The sequence below is a fragment of the Coloeus monedula genome (genome assembly GCF_965178545.1).
Source record: "Coloeus monedula genome assembly, chromosome: 3".
Classification (NCBI taxonomy): domain Eukaryota; kingdom Metazoa; phylum Chordata; class Aves; order Passeriformes; family Corvidae; genus Coloeus; species Coloeus monedula.
Window position 1 is genome coordinate 24,826,783 of NC_138783.1, and position 19,823 is coordinate 24,846,605.

General features: G+C 46.1%; 1 protein-coding gene across 1 annotated transcript in view; it reads right to left on the minus strand.

Annotated features, from left to right (window-relative positions):
* Window positions 1-1,286: 1,286 nt before the first annotated feature.
* Window positions 1,287-19,823, minus strand: part of GAP43 (growth associated protein 43) — a gene marked incomplete at both ends in the record, with an annotated part of 52,417 nt that continues 33,880 nt past the window's right edge. Inside the window, one exon of the mRNA XM_082278627.1 lies at window positions 1,287-1,375. Within this exon, the coding sequence (XP_082134753.1) occupies window positions 1,287-1,375 (89 nt within the window). The remainder of the gene's footprint in view (window positions 1,376-19,823) is intronic.

Sequence of the window (19,823 nt, forward strand, 5' to 3'; positions counted from 1 at the left end):
TGGGGAGCAGGAATGAGGTATTTCTCAAAGTGCTGCCAACTTGCTCCTATCCCACCAGGCCTCATCCTGCCTGTGTGCCTATTTATTCAATGCATTGGCCCAATTTATTTTGCCAAACAGAACACTTTTGGGGGACCATGCTATGCTATCCAGGGACTTCAACTCCAGCCCAATGGGGTGAGCATCATCCTACTGTGGGGAGAAGCTCAGGTCCCAGGGCCCTGTCCCCTCGTGGCCCTTGGCACACCCCTTGGCAGGGGTTAGACCTTTGGCATGGATCAAGCTTGTCCCTCTGCAGGCTCATACCTCCAAGGTCACCACAGTTCTCCAAATCGGGGCCTAGAGGTCTCCTAGAGGGATGCTTATTTTGTTCTTTCCTAAAAGTGATTTTGCTACTTTCATTATTTATGTTATTCAGTGCTAACATCTCACCCCAAATCCAAGCCTGCTCCCCCTAAAAATCCCCTCAGTAGTGCCAAGGAGAGCAGTCGGTTACTGACTGGTGGCCAAGGAGCATTGCTGGGCCACGCAAGAAGTGGCCCACCAAAGACCACAGGCCAGCAGGATGTACGGCAGCATAGAAATGCGACACGGTGGTATTAATGATAATTATTCTCATTTATTATAATTATTGTTCAGTTTGAAAAAGGAGCCTGGAGCCAAGCATTATGCTAATTGGCACATTTTTTAGTTGTTGTTCTTTTAGTTCTGAAAACAAACTGGGGTTTAGTATTCTTTTTGTTCATTTGTTTGCTGTGTTTGGTCCTTTGTTTTTTCTTTTGTTCATTCCATCACATTGAAAAAGGAAGAAAAGAACCTTTTTTCCCCCCTCTTTTGTTTTAACTCACTCGTTAAGTCTGGACTCCTCGGATGAACGTAACATTGCACACACACACACTTGGAGAAGAGAGAGAGGAGAGAGAGAGAGAGAGAGAGCGCTCGCAGTGGGCAGACAGACACACGCACGCGCCAGGTCAAAGAACTCTGATACAGTGCAAGAATTTTCCCAAAATGATTGGATCATCATTACCAAAAACTTGCCATAACAACACCAAGAAACAAAGAAATGTTTAAGCCACACTGTTTGACTGGGATTTTTCCTGCTTTTTTTTTTTTTCTTTAAATGTTTGCCACACAGAGAGAAAAAGGGTTTAAGTGGTAATGGGAGAGGGACAGACAGGCTCACAGATGTGAGCAGGAAGGGGGGAGATCGAGATTGGGGTGGGAAGGAAGGATAGAGGATAGGGGGAGGGAGGGAGGGGCAATGGGGAGTCATTTCTTAATGTTCAGGCATTTTCTTGGTCCGCCTTGCTCTCTTCTTCTTTCACCTCTTCCTGCTGGGCACTTTCAGTAGGTTTGGTTTCTTCTACAGCATCTAGTGGGGAAAGAGATGGTCCAGCGTTAGTCAGCCATGATCTAGAGCATCCTGCACGTGCACACAGCCTGATGGACTGCATGACTTCAGGCTTGTCGGTCCCAAAAGTGACCCAGGGCTTGAAGTCCCTGGAATTTCTGCAGCATGGAAAGAATATGCTAAGGTTCAGTCCAGCAGGCAAATATGTAGCTCTCACAAAACACCTTCAGCCAGAAAGCATGTGCCACTGGAAGGAGCTGCCCTGCTCACTGCTGATGTGCCAGACTACCACTGTCATTTCATTAGGGGCACTGATTAGACTCTTGGCTTATCAACTAGATCACAGAGCCTTTTAGAGAACCCACTGATGGTACCAACCACTGCTGAATTTTTGTCCCCCAATTACTGCTATGGATCCTCCCAGCTGAGACTTAATGAGGTCACAAAAAAAAAAACCTCTATATACACTTGAAGCCTGCAAGACCCAGAGGGAAAAATTTTATAACTTGTAACTGAAACTTCTCTCACACTGAACAGAGATCTAGAGAAATATCTCTAGCCTTCAAGAATGGGAGTCTTCACCCAGAGGCTGCCACATCTCTCTAGTTTTCTGGTCTCTCCTTTCAGAAGCAAAGCTGCCCTGGGGGAAGCAGTGAGTACAACTGGAGGCTGGGTCTGCCTGTCAGGCAGACACCTTGTTCTGACACATCATTCACATGAGAAGTTAAAACTAATGCTAGGAGCTATCCCACAATGAACTAGACAGAGGATCAGAATCCAGGGGAAGGCAGAGGCAGCCAGGAGGAACAAGGCAAACAAAAACAATGCCCCTCAAGCTGGAGTGATCTCACTGCTGTGTTTATCTAGCCCATGCCTCCTTCATTGCAGCAGGATGGATTTAATTGTCTCTGAGCTTCTAGTGCCCAGCTCTCATCAGGGTACAGTAACATGTCCCCAGCCTCTTTCAGAAACAATCCCTGCACTGTTTGGATTGCTTTTTACAGGACAAGGTGGTATCCTGTAAAAGGTGGCTGCAGGGCTGTAAGACAGAATAATGAAAAGGGTCTTAGTGCACTGTAGTGACTGGCCTGCTCCCTTGCCATCTCCCCTTTTTCTCACTGGCTCCCACGCCCATACACCCCATGGAGAGGTCAAGCAAGCAGCAATCCAGACTTGGCATAAAGAACAAGGAAAAGAAACAAGTGCTGAAGGGCTGGGTGGTGTGGGACAGACCACATGTCATTGGTATGACATATACCTCAGTGATGGCACTCAACATACCTCTGTAGCATCACTATAACTACAGTGGTCATTCAGAGAGCACTCTGGGCTCCCTGCACAGTTCCTGGCTTCTCTGATGGGCTATCAAAGTACGTTGTACCAGTAAATATAATGGGCCAGGGACTGCCCCAGGGCCAGCTGGCACCACACAGCTTATGTCCATATGGATAAACTCTCTTCTTCTCCAGAAGAGGGTAGCTGTGTCTGGGACCTGTCTGAAGCAAAGCTATTTGGTGTACACAAAAATCACACCAGGGCCTGTGCCGTCAGTCTGACAATGCGGATGTTCACTTACCAGTGTTTAGTTTGTGAGGATTAGCACCCTCATACCCACGTTTAGTGAGAATGCTATTTGGGATGTGAAAGTTTCCTTACTGACACCATTCATGCATTTTGGCCTGGTCCATTTGATGCCATCAGATGGCAGACTTGTATTTGCTTCCAATACTGGCAGTAGGTGCTACATTCCTGCTTCCCTCTCCCTCAGCTCTTTAGCCTCGGTTTTAAATATGTTCCTAAGCACCACTTCCTTATGAATCACCTTTAAGTTGTGTGCAACTTCCCATTTGGAATCATCTTCATTAAAGGATCTGCTTCTGGACCTTCAAATACTTTTTATCTTGGTCAACTGACTGCTGATTTCCCAAAAGAAAAAAATTTCTGTGAGAACATCCCCATGGCCACAGCCACTGCATTGCAAAACCCCTGTCAGCAAAAACATCTGTGGACTTTCCTTCCCTTGATACTGAACAGCTAAGCAGGACTCCACCCAGCTATTCAAGGACTCCATCTGTATCTGGTACAGCTACCACCACAGACCAGAGACAAAACAGGCTACTGATTAAAATAGGATTGTAACAAGTGCCATTGGGAGGCAAAGCTTGGCCTACTTTTTAAAATTTTCCTGAATGACTTGATCACTGGGAGGGAGAAGAGTCTCTTTAATGCTGCTCTTTAAGGCATTCATAGCAGGAGACACGTTGAATGATGAAGCTGAGAGTAGAATCCCAGTGTGCAACCATCTACCCCTAAACTTGAGTGAAAAGACTATTGTTAGCCAGGAGCAAAGTCTGGTTTCTTACGAGGCTCTGACAGATCCTAGTAAGGCAGAATTTCTGGGGTTTTCTCCTCACATAAATGGAAGATGAGTGAAAGAGTAATGTGGCTTCAGGAGCACAAATCCTGACACTGTTTTTCATTGTGTTTAAAAATTTTTGTGTCTTCCTACCAAAAATATGCACAGGTTTTAGCTGGCAGTCCCACAGCCCCCTCAAGACAGCACACCAGACAGGCCCATAACACTGCAAGCACAGGGACAGACAGACACTGGGGGGTCATGCCCATCTGCTGTGCTACCGAGTCACACAGATGCCCTGTTAATCACCAGCTGAAAGTGGGGTCCAGCTCCTACAGTGATGGGCTCTTGACAGCACTCCAGGAGGGATGGGCAGGAAATCTGCTCACACCCAAAGTGGGGGAGCTGGCAACCTCAGTGATGCTGGTTAGCTCACAGTGTTCCCATGCTGTCCTTGCGCTTAGGATAAGCAGGCAAGTTGAAACACAGTTTTCTGCCGTGTTTTATTCCCTGTTAGCTCACCACAGTGGCAAATCTAATTTCCAGGGAGTGCCCATGACGCCTAGAGATCCCTGGCTGGCAGAGGAGCTGCACAGAGGTGCCTCACTGTCCCCATTAATGTTCTCTGGGGAGCAGACAGTGGCAGGCCAATGACTCTCTGCTGAAGCAGGCCAGAGACTGCGCTGATTTCTGTCATGGATGAAATAGGCTGGACTAAGTGGGGTCATGGAGCAGCAGGAACAATTTAAAGTCACTTCATCACATATTCAATCAATGGAGAGGAATCCTACAACCCAAATGCTGGACTGTGCATATCCAAGTATAAACAAGAAGTCCAGCTTTTTGAATAAGAATTATCACACAAAATTCAGTGAATCACTCTCCCTCTTTTCTCTTGCATGATATTGAAGCAGTAAGGGGAAACATTCTGTGTACTGCTACACCCTGTTATGTCTTATTTCCTAGCAGCTTTAGCAGTGTTTCATCGGTCTTTGGGATGAGGGAAAAGAAGCAGCCTGGTGTTATTATGTAATAATGAACTTTAGCAAGAAGCAATATCATGAAGGAAAAAGAATTCAGCACAAAAAAATAAATTTGAAGCTGTGGCACTGCTAAACCACAGCAGTAAAAAGAAGAGAATTCTCTCTGCGCTGTGGGAGCAGTGCATCAGAGCCCCAGTGACATCAGGGCCAGTTAACAGCAGTTTCTAATTCAGAGGAGAGGTGAGACAGTTTATCTGACTCACCAGTTTGTTTGGTGCAGGCTATTTCTGCAGTATGTTCTCTGGGCTTTCTCCAGCCTTGTTTTGAGTGTCCCAGCAAAGGAGGGCAAGGTATTTCCAGGGAAATGAGTAGATAGCTATCCTGGGGATTCCATACATCAGAGAGAGTATTTCTTACATTGCTTTTTACCCAATACTAGCCTTGATTTTCCAGTTTTTTGAACTCTGGGCTATTGCACCTGTGGGTTTATAGTGGACAGATAGCATTATACAGACAGAACTGCAGTTTTGGCATTTTACATTCACTTTGCTCTTTGTTGCAAAGGTGATAAAAAGTGGTTGAGAATTGCAGCCATCCCCTGCTTGAGGAACAAAAGCATTTTATCCTGGGTAGCCAAACTTCCACCTGTTTAAAGCTGCCTCCCTTCTGAACATGCCAGCACTGTGAGATCTCCTCCTGCACGATCAGAGCCCCCTATGTCCACTTGCAAGGGACAGAACAAGCAGGAAGCAGTGAGCTGTTTCATCAGGTGGACCTGGACTGGGGCAGCATCAATGTGCATGTGGTGACATCATGAAATGAGAAAGCTGAAGTCAGAGTAGATGGACATCTCACCTAACTCCAGACATCTACAGAGAGACATCTGCAGCTGATCTTCTCACCCTCTCCTTCCTTCCTAATTAGTGGAAATAAATAGGACATTTCTAAGGCTCTATTAACTTGTCTTATTTAGATGCCTACTTTAGGACAAGTTTCAGTCTGGGAATACCTACACCTGCAGCAAGCCAAGGTGGAGACATTCACATTTATTCTAGGGCCCTCCAGCTACAAAGCAAAAAGAAACTCACAAAATGAGAGTGGAGGAAAGAGAACAGGAGGGGAGGCAGAGCTGTAATATAAAGCAAAGAAAGCTTGAGGGGGGGCCAAAACCAAATTCAGTCCTGAAGGAAAAAGCAAGAATGGCTAGGTCAGAAAGCCAAAAAAATCACCTCAAACCAACAACAAAGCCAACCTGGTTTGTGCTTGCAATCCCCACCATTACAGTTCTTTTAATGGGCACCAGTCATCATTTGCACTGTTTGTGGTCACTCCAGTCCTGTGGTCCCACCCTTCTAGCTTTGAGATTTTAGTTTGCTTTTTTATTTCAGCCTTTGGAAATCTATGCTGCAGTCCAGATCATCTTATACCATAGGATAATTTTGCCAAAGAGACAGGCATCTGTGAGCTGAGCTGCCACTGTTTCACTTCCATTTAGCACTCTGGATGGTGCAGTCAAGTTGAGAAACCTTTTGGGCAGCCTTGGACAAACCTTAAGCCGTTGCTGCGGAATTGTTTAAGGGGTAGAGCTGCACGGTGGGAGAGGCCAATGTGTGTTTGCTTCCCTGCTGAAGGGCCTGTGTCAAAGAGAGGCTTCATACCTACAGCTCCACCTGGCACCAGCTGGGCAACAGCCTTACCCATGGAAGAGTAACAATATGGAAGTGAGACATAGAGCCTTGCTGCAATAGGGTCAAAGAGAGCTCTTGCTCCTCAGCACTCCATTTATTTCCTGGAAAGGGTGAGAGTCATGTCTGCGAGCCCTGCTGGGGAGCAAACGCCTGGAACATATGCAGCTCTGGTTTCTGTGAAGCTGAAGCAGGCACGCAAGCAGCAGTTCTGCTGGATGGTGGTACTTCCAGCTGCCTTTTCTACACCGTGCTCTAATGGCTGAGTGTGCAGGCTCCTCTCCAAGTCTCTCCACTGCCCTACATTAGTGAAATTAGGTTGAGTGGATTTCCGGGTAAAACGCTCTCTCTTGGGACCTGCCCAGCTCCTATCTGACTTGCCAAGATTAATTAAATCAGAGCAGACATCAGCTTATGACCACAGTAGAAGCAACCTCTCTGATGATCATTTCTTTTGTGGCTGGTGGCTTGGGTTTTGTTTTCCTTTTTGTCTCTGTTCCACTGCAGATCTTTAAATTACCACAGCCAATGCCAAGAGAAGAGAAATTGCACAACACTCTGAGATTCTAATACGGATGCAGAGATTTTGCTTTTGCTGCTTTCTCACTGTTTGCATAATTATTGCTGATATTGATTGTGCAGCTAGAACTCTCCTGTGCATTCATGCTGAAGTACTGCCCAGATCTACTCAGACACTGCTCTCTCTAGCATTTGTCGTGTTTCCTCCTTTCTCTGTCCTTTGCCAGCTACAGCTCGGGCAGAGATGGAACGGAAAACCTGTTCCTCATCCGGTTGTCACTCTGCTCCCAAATATTAATCTGGGCTTTCCTGCCCTCTTATCAGGAGATCTCATATGACCCAGAGACGCTACTTAGAATTTTTTTTTTTTTTTGAAGGTAAGGAGCACTGGAAAGCCTCATTTAAAATCCCTGCCCTGAGCATCTCCTAGTTGTAATGACATTTGGATCCAGATTTGGATCCAGGCTTCACAGCTTGATTCATCTGTCCCGATCCATCTGTCCTTCTAGCCAGCCAGAAGTCTATTCCAGGCAGACGATGGTAGGTCTGAGACTGCTGAAACAAGACACACTTCAGGTTCAGAGCTGTTGCTTACACAGTTGTCTCTGGTCCATGTTAGCCCATTGCAGTCAGCCCTATGATGCGTCATATGCAGAGCTAAAATCCTCCACCCTCCCAACTTGCTGCTTCTAAAAACTGGTAGACTTATGCTGCCCCAGTTGAACATTGAGAAATTAAGGAATTGGATATTTCAGGTAAGTGGTTGTGTCTGGTCCAGGGTATCGGCTTGTACGATTTCTCCCAAATCCCTGGTGAATCCCTCAGTCTGTACAGACAGACCCATGGTACTGATTCCTGTGAGCCCTGGGCATCCTGGTGAGCACATGGCACATGGGAGATCTGCAAGCCCTTGGCACACCCTGTAACAAGGTGGTGGGGAGGAATGTCCCCAGTGCAAGCAAGGAGGTTCAGGGAAGTTGCCCAGTAACCACTGGAAAGAAGCAAGCAAGTCAGCCTGTTAAACTTGAACTAAAGAGGTTAACATGGCCCCATACATGGTAGCTTGGGCCTCCTATTCCTGTACCCCCTCATCTTTTTCCAGAACCATGTAAGAATGGTTCGGTTGCCCCAGCAGTGAGAAAAAAAAGCAACTTCTGTAAGTCCCATGGCTGGTAACTTCAGCCCAAGCTTGGACAGCTGCCTCTTTTTCTGATCCTTCTAAATCTTCAGAGCACAGCCAGACCCAGTTCTGTCGCCCCAGCTGCCTCTGTGCTTTGTCAGGCTCAAGAGCCAGTGGCTTAGGGATTTCCACTCCTTCTCATCCCACCCCATGCCTTTCTTCCTCCAGCACCACCATGGAAATCCAAGCCCACATTGGCATCCATGTGTGCAGTAGATGGAAAGGGAGGGAATGGTGGGAGAGATGCTCAGGGTGTGCGGCAGTGGAAAGGGGAGTCAGGCTTACAGCTCCATTGCAAACCATTTTTCACAGTGTCTAGACACCAGCTGCCAGGTTGCCACGGAAACTCCCCAACTTTGGCTGAGGGAGGGAGCACTGAGGTCTCCAGAGAAATGGGACTGATGGAGGAAGAGGGTGGGGAGAGAAAAGGGGGGATGTTCCTTGTGAATGTGAGGTGTTATCCCTGTTACACCTACCTTTGCAAATATTCTTCCATCCTGGATAATGGGAAAGAAGCAGCTCTCCTTCTTTCTTCCACTTCTGCTTCTTTCCCATATCCATGGATGCAGCCAGACACGGAGGCTGAGAAAAACAACATGCCTACTGCTGACTGTTCATTTACTGCTGCCTATTACCAGCACTTTTGTCCCAAACTTCCTGTATACCGTACCCATAACTGGGCAACTTCACTCCAGCTGGAACTGGAAGAAGCCTACCAGAGTGGTGAGGTTTTCAGACAGCAAGATATCCTTTAGCAAGGCCCGTCCCTTGGGCACTGCCACAGCTACAAGCAAAGGCAGCTCCAGGGAGGACAGAGTGCTCCCACCTGGCAGCAGTGCGATCTTTCATGGTGCTTCTGTGGGGATGCTTTGCTGCACCAGACAGTGGTGGGCAGGTGGGACGCTCTGCAGTACAGTGGCCAAAGGCAAAGTAAAAGAGCTTTTTCGGGATGAGAGTGCCTTGGAGGCAGATATTTTACACTGGCATTGAGTGGCCTCCTACCAAACAGCATCAAAGGTGCTGTGACCTCAGAGGTGTTGTGACCTTAACAGACCTCTACCAAGGTTCCATGGTCTTCACAGCCAGGGAGCTTGAAGGGCAGAAACGGGAAGTGACTCGTGCAGGGTATCCCCAGCCATCAGCTGGATCAGAGTTGATCTGATGAACAATCAGGTGCTCAGCTGCCCTCTATCTCCTGCGTTCATTTCTTCAGCTGAGAAAAACCTTAGAAAAAAGTACCCGTAAATTGTTCTTTACTCTTCTTCTCCTCTGCCCCTGTTGATTTCACATAGGTCCTGCAGACCAGAAAGGGTACTCTTTAATTCCTTAAATACCTTATGATTCAAAGAGCTTGAATATAGAGATTTTAACTTCCTTCCAGCTGTGGAATGTAACAGTTGACAGCTGCTTTTGGCACGTGTTGGAAATCATGATGTCCCCATCTCATGCAACATTCTTTTGTGCCACCCATCATTTCTCCCTTGCTGGTTAAGTTCTGGAGGATGGTTTAGAAATAGAGGGCACGTGAGGGGACAGAAGAACAAGGTCTTTCTGACACCCATCCATTTATTATTTAGCTTCTTTAGAGCAACTGCCCTGTGAGATTATAGGGGAGAAATCAGAGGAAAGATAAGAAGAAATGGAAATACCCTGAATAGATATAGGCCAATTGAACCTCATTGAAGTGACAGATAGTGATTGTTCTACAGCCAGGACATTCCTAGCAAAGTAATTAATTCGGGGAATGAAGCTTACAGTACTTTGGGGACGGAGGTTTGAATTTGGAGAGGCCAAGCAGATGCACAGAGAACAGCACAGCAAGTGACAGAAGCTTGACAGACAGATCAGGTCCTCAGAGGTCTGCCCATCTCACAGCTCTGCTGAGCAGCCTGGCAATGGTGGTAGGATCAGTAGGGGGATAAAAATGAACCTGAAACTGTGGCAGACTGCTGGCATTCATGCACTGCTGATCCTGAAATAAAGAGGGTTAAGAAGAAGAAGGAAACGTGCAGAGTGGTAGAGCCTTTGGGTTGTCATCTACAGCTCCCACCTCCTCACACAGGACTGGCTGTGAAGCTGTTCTCCTCCCCTTCCCCGGCAAAACTGCCTAGGGAAAAGAAACTAAAGGAGGAAATCTTCTGTAATTGCAGCAAAATGGTCTAGAAATTCCTTCAGTGCATCCAGAATTAATGTGCTGCTCCTCCCCTCATACTCCTCCCCCTTCAGCTGTCAGTGGCAGGAAAACAAATTGCTGCAGCCCTTACTACAAACCACGCGCCCGCCTCCCTTCCCCCAGCCCAAAAGACATGTGCCATTCATAAGCTGCCTGACTGCTGGTCTCCATTATTAAAGCCTAGAAGACTGATAAATTGGGGATTCATGGAGCCTGCAAGCCTCCAACAACCACATTGCCATGGAAACCAGAGGCAGCCTCCATCTCCAGCAGAAATGATATTGATCTAGCTGAAGGCAGGGAATTACAATCAAGGAGAGGATATAAAATGTCTCTTTTTCTTCCCTTTGCCATCCTCCCATTTCGAGTTTAAATGAAGGAGAAATTTCATTTAGAGATCATTAGTTTGTTTCCGTCCATCATCATACACGAAGGCTCTGCAAATTGGATGCTAAAATTAATTAAATGCCAGTTGTCAGGCTTTCCACAGCCATCTTCTTGATAACTGTCCCCAGCAGTTGCAACATCAACGATGTCATCTCTTTGCATCAAAGAAATTACTAATATTTCTCAAACGCACAGCTGGTGCACACCCATAGAATCCCAATGTGTTTTGTGCAGGATGAGCACTGAAACACACGCACTGCTCTCTAGAAGGTGGTTCAGGCTTCATGCTGTACCCGGGAAAACTCCTGGTAGCCTTTGCTTTTCATTTCATCAGGAGAAGGCTTGAGAGCCCAGACACAGGAAGAGGCATTTTGAACTATAAACACTTGTGGGAAAAACCCCACTTCGAGACATCACCATGGCATTGCTGGTGCAGAGCAGTTCTCCCCTCTTCTTGAAATCCCTTGCCTGGGACTGCTTAAAAACTGCTTTTCCAAGGATGGAAAGATAAGCAGCCACAGCACTTGTCCTGCAAAACTGGGTGGGCAGCTGGACACTTTCCCCAGATCATACAAAGGCCAGATTCTCCTGGGTTGACTTAAGGTGAGAGGTTGGGCTGTGTCGTCGTCCCTGCTGCCCCAAGAAATCTCTGTGACCAGAGGCGTGGTGATGCTTGTCCAGTAAGCGGTGAGCTCCAGGGGAAAGGAGGTGTAGGTCAGCCCCGAGCCTGGCAGTTGCCATTTTCAGAGCCAAGCTGTACAGCAGGAAGGAAGGAAGGAGCTGCCTGGAAAACCTCTCATGAGCGCTCTTACTGCCAGCACCAGTCTTCTCTGTGAAGGTGGCAGCAGCTTGCATCAGTAATTCTGATTTTAATTCAGATTTGGCAAGCTCTGTTTTATTTTATTTTTTAACCAATTTTTAGAGCCATTTCTCCCAGTTGGAGAGGGACTATTGAGTCTCTGAACTCTCCGAGTGCTGCGCTGAGCGAACCGATGCAGCTGTCCCACAGTAGCCATCTCGGTTTAATCAGCTTTTCACAACAACAATTCCATCAGGCAGATAATGAATTCGGCCGTGACAGGAGGCATGAGGGGACTCGGTGGGACAGCTGGAAATGCTGGGGAGACCACCTAGGGGCACAGCCAGGCAGCCCCATGCCCCATGAACAGCCAGCTGTGCCACGGCCAGGATGCACCCCGGCTCTAGAGCAGCGGGAATGTCTGGGTTGTCAACAGCTCCTCAGTACTGCCCACTATAGTGGAAAAAAGTACCCTTATAGGGAGCTAAGACAGCCCTTTGCTAAGATAGTCTGCAATGACAAGGCTCCTCTTCCTCATTAAAGGTCATTTTCCTTGGCCCTGACTCAGCTGTGGGGCCAAGCAGTAGCTGCTCCTCCACTATCACGTGTGCAGCCAAAGTCTGCCCTGAAGCCCAGCTCTGCACAGGTCCGTGGAGGCCCACAGTTACCACAGCTTCCACGTGCAGAGTTTGTAAGTTTTTGACCAAGGTGGAGCAGCCCAAAATTTTGGCTTGAGCACCGTCATTTTGACAGTGGTGGTCATAAGAAGAAGAGGGCCTGATAGGAGGCATGAACTCATCAGGCCTGAGCTGCTCTGAAATTGCTCTGAAATTGCACTGAGGCATAGGAAGTGGCACCCCACCATTCTGTGATCTTATTGTCTCCTCCTGCTGATTTTATTTGCTGTAAAGGTCCTTGGCTCGGGTCCTGCCTGCTGGTCACAGAGTGATGTTGTAAGGTATCCATGTGAATGAACACGTCTCTCTTACTCTTCCTCTCCTGCTGGAGCTGTTCCACTTCCATAAACCATTAAACATTTATTGGGCCAGAGGAAAACATTGACCCTGTAGACCAGTGGTGAGGGCACTCATCTGGAATAGGGGAGACCAAATGCCACATCCTGGCTCCAGCAAACAATAAATAATTTATACAAAGTGGAATAGCTCCAGCAGGAGGGATCAGGGGAAAATTTTTCCAGCAGCCCAATGGCTTGCTTGCAAAGCTCACTGGATTTCAGCTTCCTGGCATAAGGCCCACCCTGTCTTCTGTCCCACTCAGGGAGGACCTGACCCTCACATGCTAGCTACTCTAAAAGCAGGCAAAGGTTTTCTTACTACTTTAATCTACAAATCCCGTAATTCGTGGTAGTGGTATATATTATGTTTGGGTTTGAATAATTAAAGGATCCTTTAATGAAAAAAAGATTATCACAGAACAATTCCAGTCCAGCAGGACTCAGAAGCTCTGAATGGTTGTGGTTTAAACTGCAATTAGGCTTAACTCTTCTCTTTGGGAGAACCATGTCTCTGTGTTTTGCTAGAAATGAGGCCAAGAAGCAGTTGCATGCTACATCTGTTAGGAGTGGCTGGAATCTTCTCCTTCTTCCCTGATGTAAAAATCAGTGATTCCATCCATTTTTCTCATAGTCATTTGGCTGCAGCAACGAAAAAGGTTTCTATCTTGAGGCACAGAAAACCATTTTCTTTCTCTTCTTCTGTCTCTTCATTGAGTGCAGTGAACAGTGCTGGGTCAATGTCTCTGGAGACCAAAGTCTGCTGCACAGCAGCAGTGCTGTGCATTTCTTTCCCCTGCCTGCCTGTTGGGCCTCAGCTGTCTTTGGGAGAGGTTGTGTCATGGACAAGAGGTCAAGTTTAGTCCAAATAGGCACCATGCTTGGCCACACTGGTAAGTCTCCCAACAAAGGCTGGGCAATAGTGCTGGGATGGCTTTGGGTAAACATACCTTCAACGCCCAAGACAAGCTTAAAGGCAGGTGCCAAACCTGTTTGCACTGCTGAAGCTTCTTCCTAACACCCACCAGTGCCACTGCTTGCAAACCTGCAGCACCCTGAAAGTCCATGCTGACCGTAAAGGGGCTGCTCCACGGGACAGTGCAGGACTGAACAGGGGTGGTACAGAGTTCCAAGATCAAGGTGACACTCATGCCTCCTCACTGTTTGGCAATAAAGAAGTTACTTTCTTTCACCACCTGCATCCCTGGTGTACCACTTGAATAAGGGACTGTGAATGCAGACAAAGGGCAGGACAGAATAGCTGCTCCTATGAACTGCAGCAGCCTTACCAAAGATAAACTTACAGCAGCCCTCTGATCAGATCCCCTGAATGTGGGGGATTTCCATCCCTTCCGACAACAGGGAAAGCAGAGGGCCAATGTTACAACACTGTGCTGAGTGCCTTCCAGGGGGAGAAACATAGATACCATTTGTAAGCAGATCTAAGATTAAGGCAGACTCCTTCAACTCGCAAATATTTCTGAAGAGGGGCAGACCCAGTCACAGGGTTTGGTCTCCTGTGGCATATCCCTTGTTTCAGCCCAGATGACTGGAGGTTATTCTGAATTGCTTGTGACATTAAGGCTGAAATCACGGGTGAAATCCTAATCTTACAGAAGCAGGATAGGTAACACGGAATGTCTAAACTGGAACACATACTCTTTCTTTTTTCTAAGTCCACATCCAGTAAAGGAATGGAGTCCCATATTCATTTGAAAACTAGACAATTATGGACTTAGTCCACACAAGCTTGCATTCACACCTCCCTGTTAGAGGCTTGTGTCATTTCCAAATCAATGTATGCCCCAAGCTTTTAAGAACATCAAAGAGGTTTTTAAAAGTACTTGCTACTGCCCCAACTTTAAATTACTTTTACTTTATTCTGTCTTCCATCTCTTCAAGTGGTTATCAAGTAAAATCTTTGAAACATTTTTCACAGCTGCTAAGACAGTTTTGTCAAGGTCAGCAGCACTGGGGAATGCTCCTGCACAATGGCCAGAGTTCTTGTTCCTACTCTCCTATCTCTTTACCTGTACCTGAAATGCATTATCAGCTATGGTTCTGTACCACTGCACCCACTTCAGCACTGGGATTTGGATACTCTTCCAAATGTCAGAGAGATTTTCTTCTTCATTAAGCTCTGTAGGTTACAGGTAATGTCCGGTTATCATTATTAGCATTACCAATTACTGTGTTTTGCTGAGGGAAGATGGAGAGGTTGAATAGTGTTTTCCACCTTCTGCTTTCTTTCATAATGAAAAGAGGACTCATTTGCTATTGCCTCGAGGTACAGCTGGGAAATCTCTCATTCTTTGAACACTGGATAATTGGGACCTCATGACCTTTATTTAAGACTTATTTGCATGAAGCATTGAGTCTCACTTTTCTGGTCATTAGGGAAACAGCATTTTCCTTTACATCTCTGGACCCTGTCCAGCTTTCCGTGGTTCTTTTCCTGAGTACACCACAGCCTGGCTAAGGGCAGGTGTCCAAGGTGGACTCCTGACTGCCAGGACTTCAGCTGAGATTTTCCTCTCTGTTCCAGTGTCCCATGCTGACACTGATGTAGCTAAGGACACAGAAAGAAAAGAGAAACATTTGCACAGATGAAATTCCCATTTGGTGATGATATAACCAAGGCTCTTTACATGGTACAGGCCATTAGAGCTAAAGGATATGTAAAGGGAGCCTTTGGCAGGGAATACAGAACTAGGAAAGAAGTCACAGTTCTAGTAACCTGCAAAACCAGACTGGACTCTTCTTCAAAGAATAGCAAAGCAGACAATAGCAGTACTCCCCATCCTCTGGGCTTCCCACACACATTATTTTAATATCTCATCTATTTTCTGCCTGAAAGATATCCAGAGTGGAAAGCTAAGAAATGAGGAAGCCCTTCTTTAAATCAAGCTTGCAGCATGAATGTCGTCTTGAGAAATACTATGCCTAGAGACCTGTTCAAATTGAGCTTGTGTAATATGGTCTTTCACAGGTCTATTGGAGGTTCAGAACTGGAGGTGGAAACTACCCCACAGAGCTGATGCCATTGGCTTGACTTGTAAGCCTTCTGTCACTGCTTACATTTTCCTTGGTTCTCTTGGCCACTGTCCAGTCTCACAGACCATCATAAGGCTAAATAAAATATTTCAGTAGTGTCTTTACAAAAAGAGTCATTGCAGTCATCAGTGCTCATTGGGTAGCTGTCTGCAAAAAGCGAAGAGGCTGGTGTGCATAAGGACTGGGATGAGGAACAAAAGAGAAGAAATAATGCCTTTCTGGAAATACGTGTATAAAATTACAGCCTTTTTTTGGACTGATGTGAAGACACTCTGTCATTCCATCCCATAAAATAGATTTGCAAATTTAAAGGGAGTGCAGAGAAAAGCAACAGAGTTCCTAAAAATTATGGGAATAATTTCATATAAAAAGCAGTCGAAAGCACTGCTTGTGTTTTCTTCAAGAAAGAGATGAACAGCAAGGGCTATGATGCTATGCCCTCTGTGCATAAATGCATACTGTATGATGCTATACTCACAATCAAAGGCATGAAGTAGGGCTATCACAAGCTTTTGCTATTTCTGTGATATAGCACAAGTACAGAAAGATATTTAAGGCAATGGTGGCCAATTTGTCACCAAACTTTATGTCCATTGTACGGTTGGTTGGAGTTGGGAAAGCTGTTGATGCCTCGTCAATCAGGTATTTTGTGTGCATACACACACACACACACACACACACATATATATATACATATATGCCATATAACACCGCAGCTAATTAGCATCAAAAGAGAGAATACATCATGCTTTACCTGGTAAACTAAATCTTAGACAGTAGAAGACAGGGATGAGTCCCAGTAGTAGAGAAGCAGCTTACCCTAGATCTGCCCATAGCAGTGCTTTGTGCTAGCCACTGCAAGTACAATAGATAGATAGTAGCTCTGGCCTGGCTTGGCAATTTCTATGTTCCTCTACCAGTTATTTGCATGGATCCTTGTGAGTACAGCTTCACCTCACCAGAGTCCATGAAATTTCCACAGAGATTGGAAGTGATCACTGCACTGACATTGATAATCCAGTCTTAATGCACCTATTATATAGCTCTTGAGGAATGTCTAACTAATCTGACTGTTCTGACCTGGTGAACCTTCCAAATCCTTTTCCCCTGCACGTGGCAGTCATCCATACCACAGAGTCAGTACTTCTAATTTTAAATTTCAGTTCCCTGGAGCTGCAAATCCCAGCTGATACTCTGCAAGCTTATATCCATCTGAAAAGTCCAGCCTACTTGATCCTAGAGTAAAGAGATGACACTGGCGGTGGTGCAGAGCACTTCTGGCAGCTACAGCAAACAGTCTACACTTAAATTCCATTGTCTGTCTGTCCAGACTGCCCACAGGTCTGCTATTTGAGCCCTTCTCAGCAGAAATTTTGTTCATCATTTATGACAGAAAGCCTTCCTCCCACAGAGCATTTTCTGAACATGATCTGAATGCAGATGCAGTGGGCCACTGTGGAAAACATTGTAATGAGAGTGACTTAGAGCAAAATCTAGGTGGAGTTCAAGCATTGGTCTTGTCTGTAGAGAGCCATGTGTTAGCGTGAGCAATCACTGTACAACATGGCACACACTGTGACACTGGCAGGCACTGCCTTAAACAATGTCACCTCTATGTGGTTTGGAAGAGCAACAGCTGTAGCTGCCAACACCAGAAAGGGTGAAAGACTGATGTCACCTCTCCTATAATTTGCAGCCTTCACAAAATAAGCCAGTCAACCAGCCTTGAGTATCCATGTATTTCTTACTGAGGTCCCAAAAGAACTGGTACCCCTTAGGCATGAAGGAGTGGTTACCCTGCTCTCCTCAAGAGGCCTTTTACAGAGTCAGCCCACACCTTGTCATCAGGAAATATGCTTAATGTCACCTATGATTTTATTAAAAGGGGTCAAGTACTGCTTCCCCACTGGCCCACTAGTGCAGTTCCCACCTCTACAGGGCAAGCTGCATCTCATCAGGGAACAGCAGACCTGAGGCACACATGGGACAAGAGACAGTATTTCACTGCAATAGAGGAGGAAATCCTGCACCTGTGTCAGGTTGCGTGCAGGAAAATTGTGGCATTCCACTTTTCTCACCCTGCCCCTCACAAGGCGATTTGCACCAATGCAAACCCAGCTATGAAATACCTATGAGATGTTTACATGTTTAGATGTTTTATGTAGACACAATACAAAGATTAAAAATTTCAGAGCAACTGAGGACTAGACACATACTTCATACGTCAGCATCCATCAGGTAACCTAAACTGCATTTATAGTTTTATTTTGTTGCTGGAGCAGTACTACAGACAAGAAAATGCTGTCATGTATGCTTAGAGTTGCTCCCTCTGGGGCAGTCATGGGAAGACTACTGTATTTGCATTGCTTTCCTTGGCTGCCAGGTGTAGCAGCAGAGATAAGCTCCCTTGAAACAGGAATGGCAGTGAGGTTGTTCTACCTCATGCCAGCTACTCCTGGGCCAAGACTGAAATTCCAAGTCACACAGCTGCAGTCCTCTTGCATAGTGCAGGCTGCATGTTCTGGCTGGTACAAGACAATAGACAGTCTCCCTTTCCAAATCTTTATATAGCCAGTGCTCCCAAAGTGCAGCAAGTATTGTCCTTTCATCAATATGGGGACTGAACTGAAAACAAAGAACTGATTCAACTGTAAACCATGAAAAAGGTTCCACAGGGACTTGCTCCCTCTGAGGAAGGGAAGATGTTGCCTCCCAGTGCTCCTTGCTTGCAGGATACAGGGCCCTGGGGGAACTGCTGACCGGCTTACATGCAAAGCACTTATCACCTGGCTGATTTTTCATTTCAGCTGTGAAGCTGCTCCATTGTAAAGCTATTTCATCAAGCACGAAAAAGCATTCTCTATTTCCCAACAAAAGAAGATCCATTTGTTTCCTTAGGCACAATTTACTCTTTCACATTCTGGGCTTCGTATTCTTACCTGACAATCTGAGAGTGCTTTGATGTGAGAGCCAACCAAATTTGGAGGTGAGACTTGAAAACTTGTGCAAGTACAAATGGAGTCTAACATTGTGTGACATTCACCTCCTCCCTGGGAAGACATTGTAGCCCATCTTCTTCCATAGTCTGCTGTGCTGGATGCTGATCTCATTTCAAAACTGCATTAACAGACTCTTTCCAGTAACTTTCATGGAGACTCTCTGGATTTAAGCCAATGAAGCCAAGATTAGAATGAGTCTCACTTCCTCATCCATATGTGATGTATAAATTCCCCCCAATCACTTTTGAATTTTGTCCTGTTGAGTAGGTTGGCATCTAAGGGAGCCTCTCTAAGCATAATACCAACACCAAAGAGGCAAAAGCTGGATCATAAGAAGAAAACCTATAAACTTGAGTCTTGACAAGGATGCTCAGATGAGAAGACAACTTCTTGGCATTCTTGTCATCCACCAAAATACATGAAGAGGTTTGAGAGATTGTTCTTTTTACATCAATCCTTCATTGCCACTGAACAAAGCCCACTGACTCGTTTCATGCCTTATCCAGGTTGGAAGCCATCTCTTTTTTCCATCTACACAGAGAATTGCTTAGGAACTGCCCTACTGTACAACTGGGAATGCTTGGGGTTCCAGACCAATTGGATGCTATTGGATGCAGGACAGTTGTCTGAAGCTGTTTCCTAGGCCATTACCAACAGACAGATAGAGCTTGTGGAACTGAGTAACAAGGAGTGGCAAGGGCTGTCAGGGGAACAACTGACTGGTACAGAGAACCACTCTGTCTCTCCCGCACTCCAGAAATATTAAACATTAAAATCTGTGCACTTGTCTTTATCTGGTTAGTTATTCCTTTCCCCACTTCCTGTCTTTTTCTGTCCTGCCCATAGATAAAGGCAAAAATCTCTCCTGGGTATAAATTAAATGCCCCTGCCTTTTGCTTGTGCTTGCACCAGGGAAGGTATGCACAGATAGCACAATACAGCCATTGTAGTAAATTTCAAGGCAGATGAACATCACCACCCCAAAGTAGCATGGTCGGCAAGCCTCAGGGTAGCAGCAGCCAAGCAAGCCATGGCAACCAGCCAACCAATGACACTGGCCAGGAGCCAATTTGATTTATTTTTGGCAGCCTGACACTGCACACTACTGTGATGGTCTTCGATCACAGAAATGATAAGAGGTGACCTTTGAAGGCCAAGGGGACTGATGAAGCTGAAAGAGGATCTGTCCCTGGGCTGGAGAAGAACTGAAGTGGCAGATGTCCCCTCTTTCATGAATGACCATCACAGCCATGCCAGCAACCACCAGTGCTGTGTTTGCTGGGGGATGACTGGGAGAAAGGTCGGGATCTGGCAAATGTGTT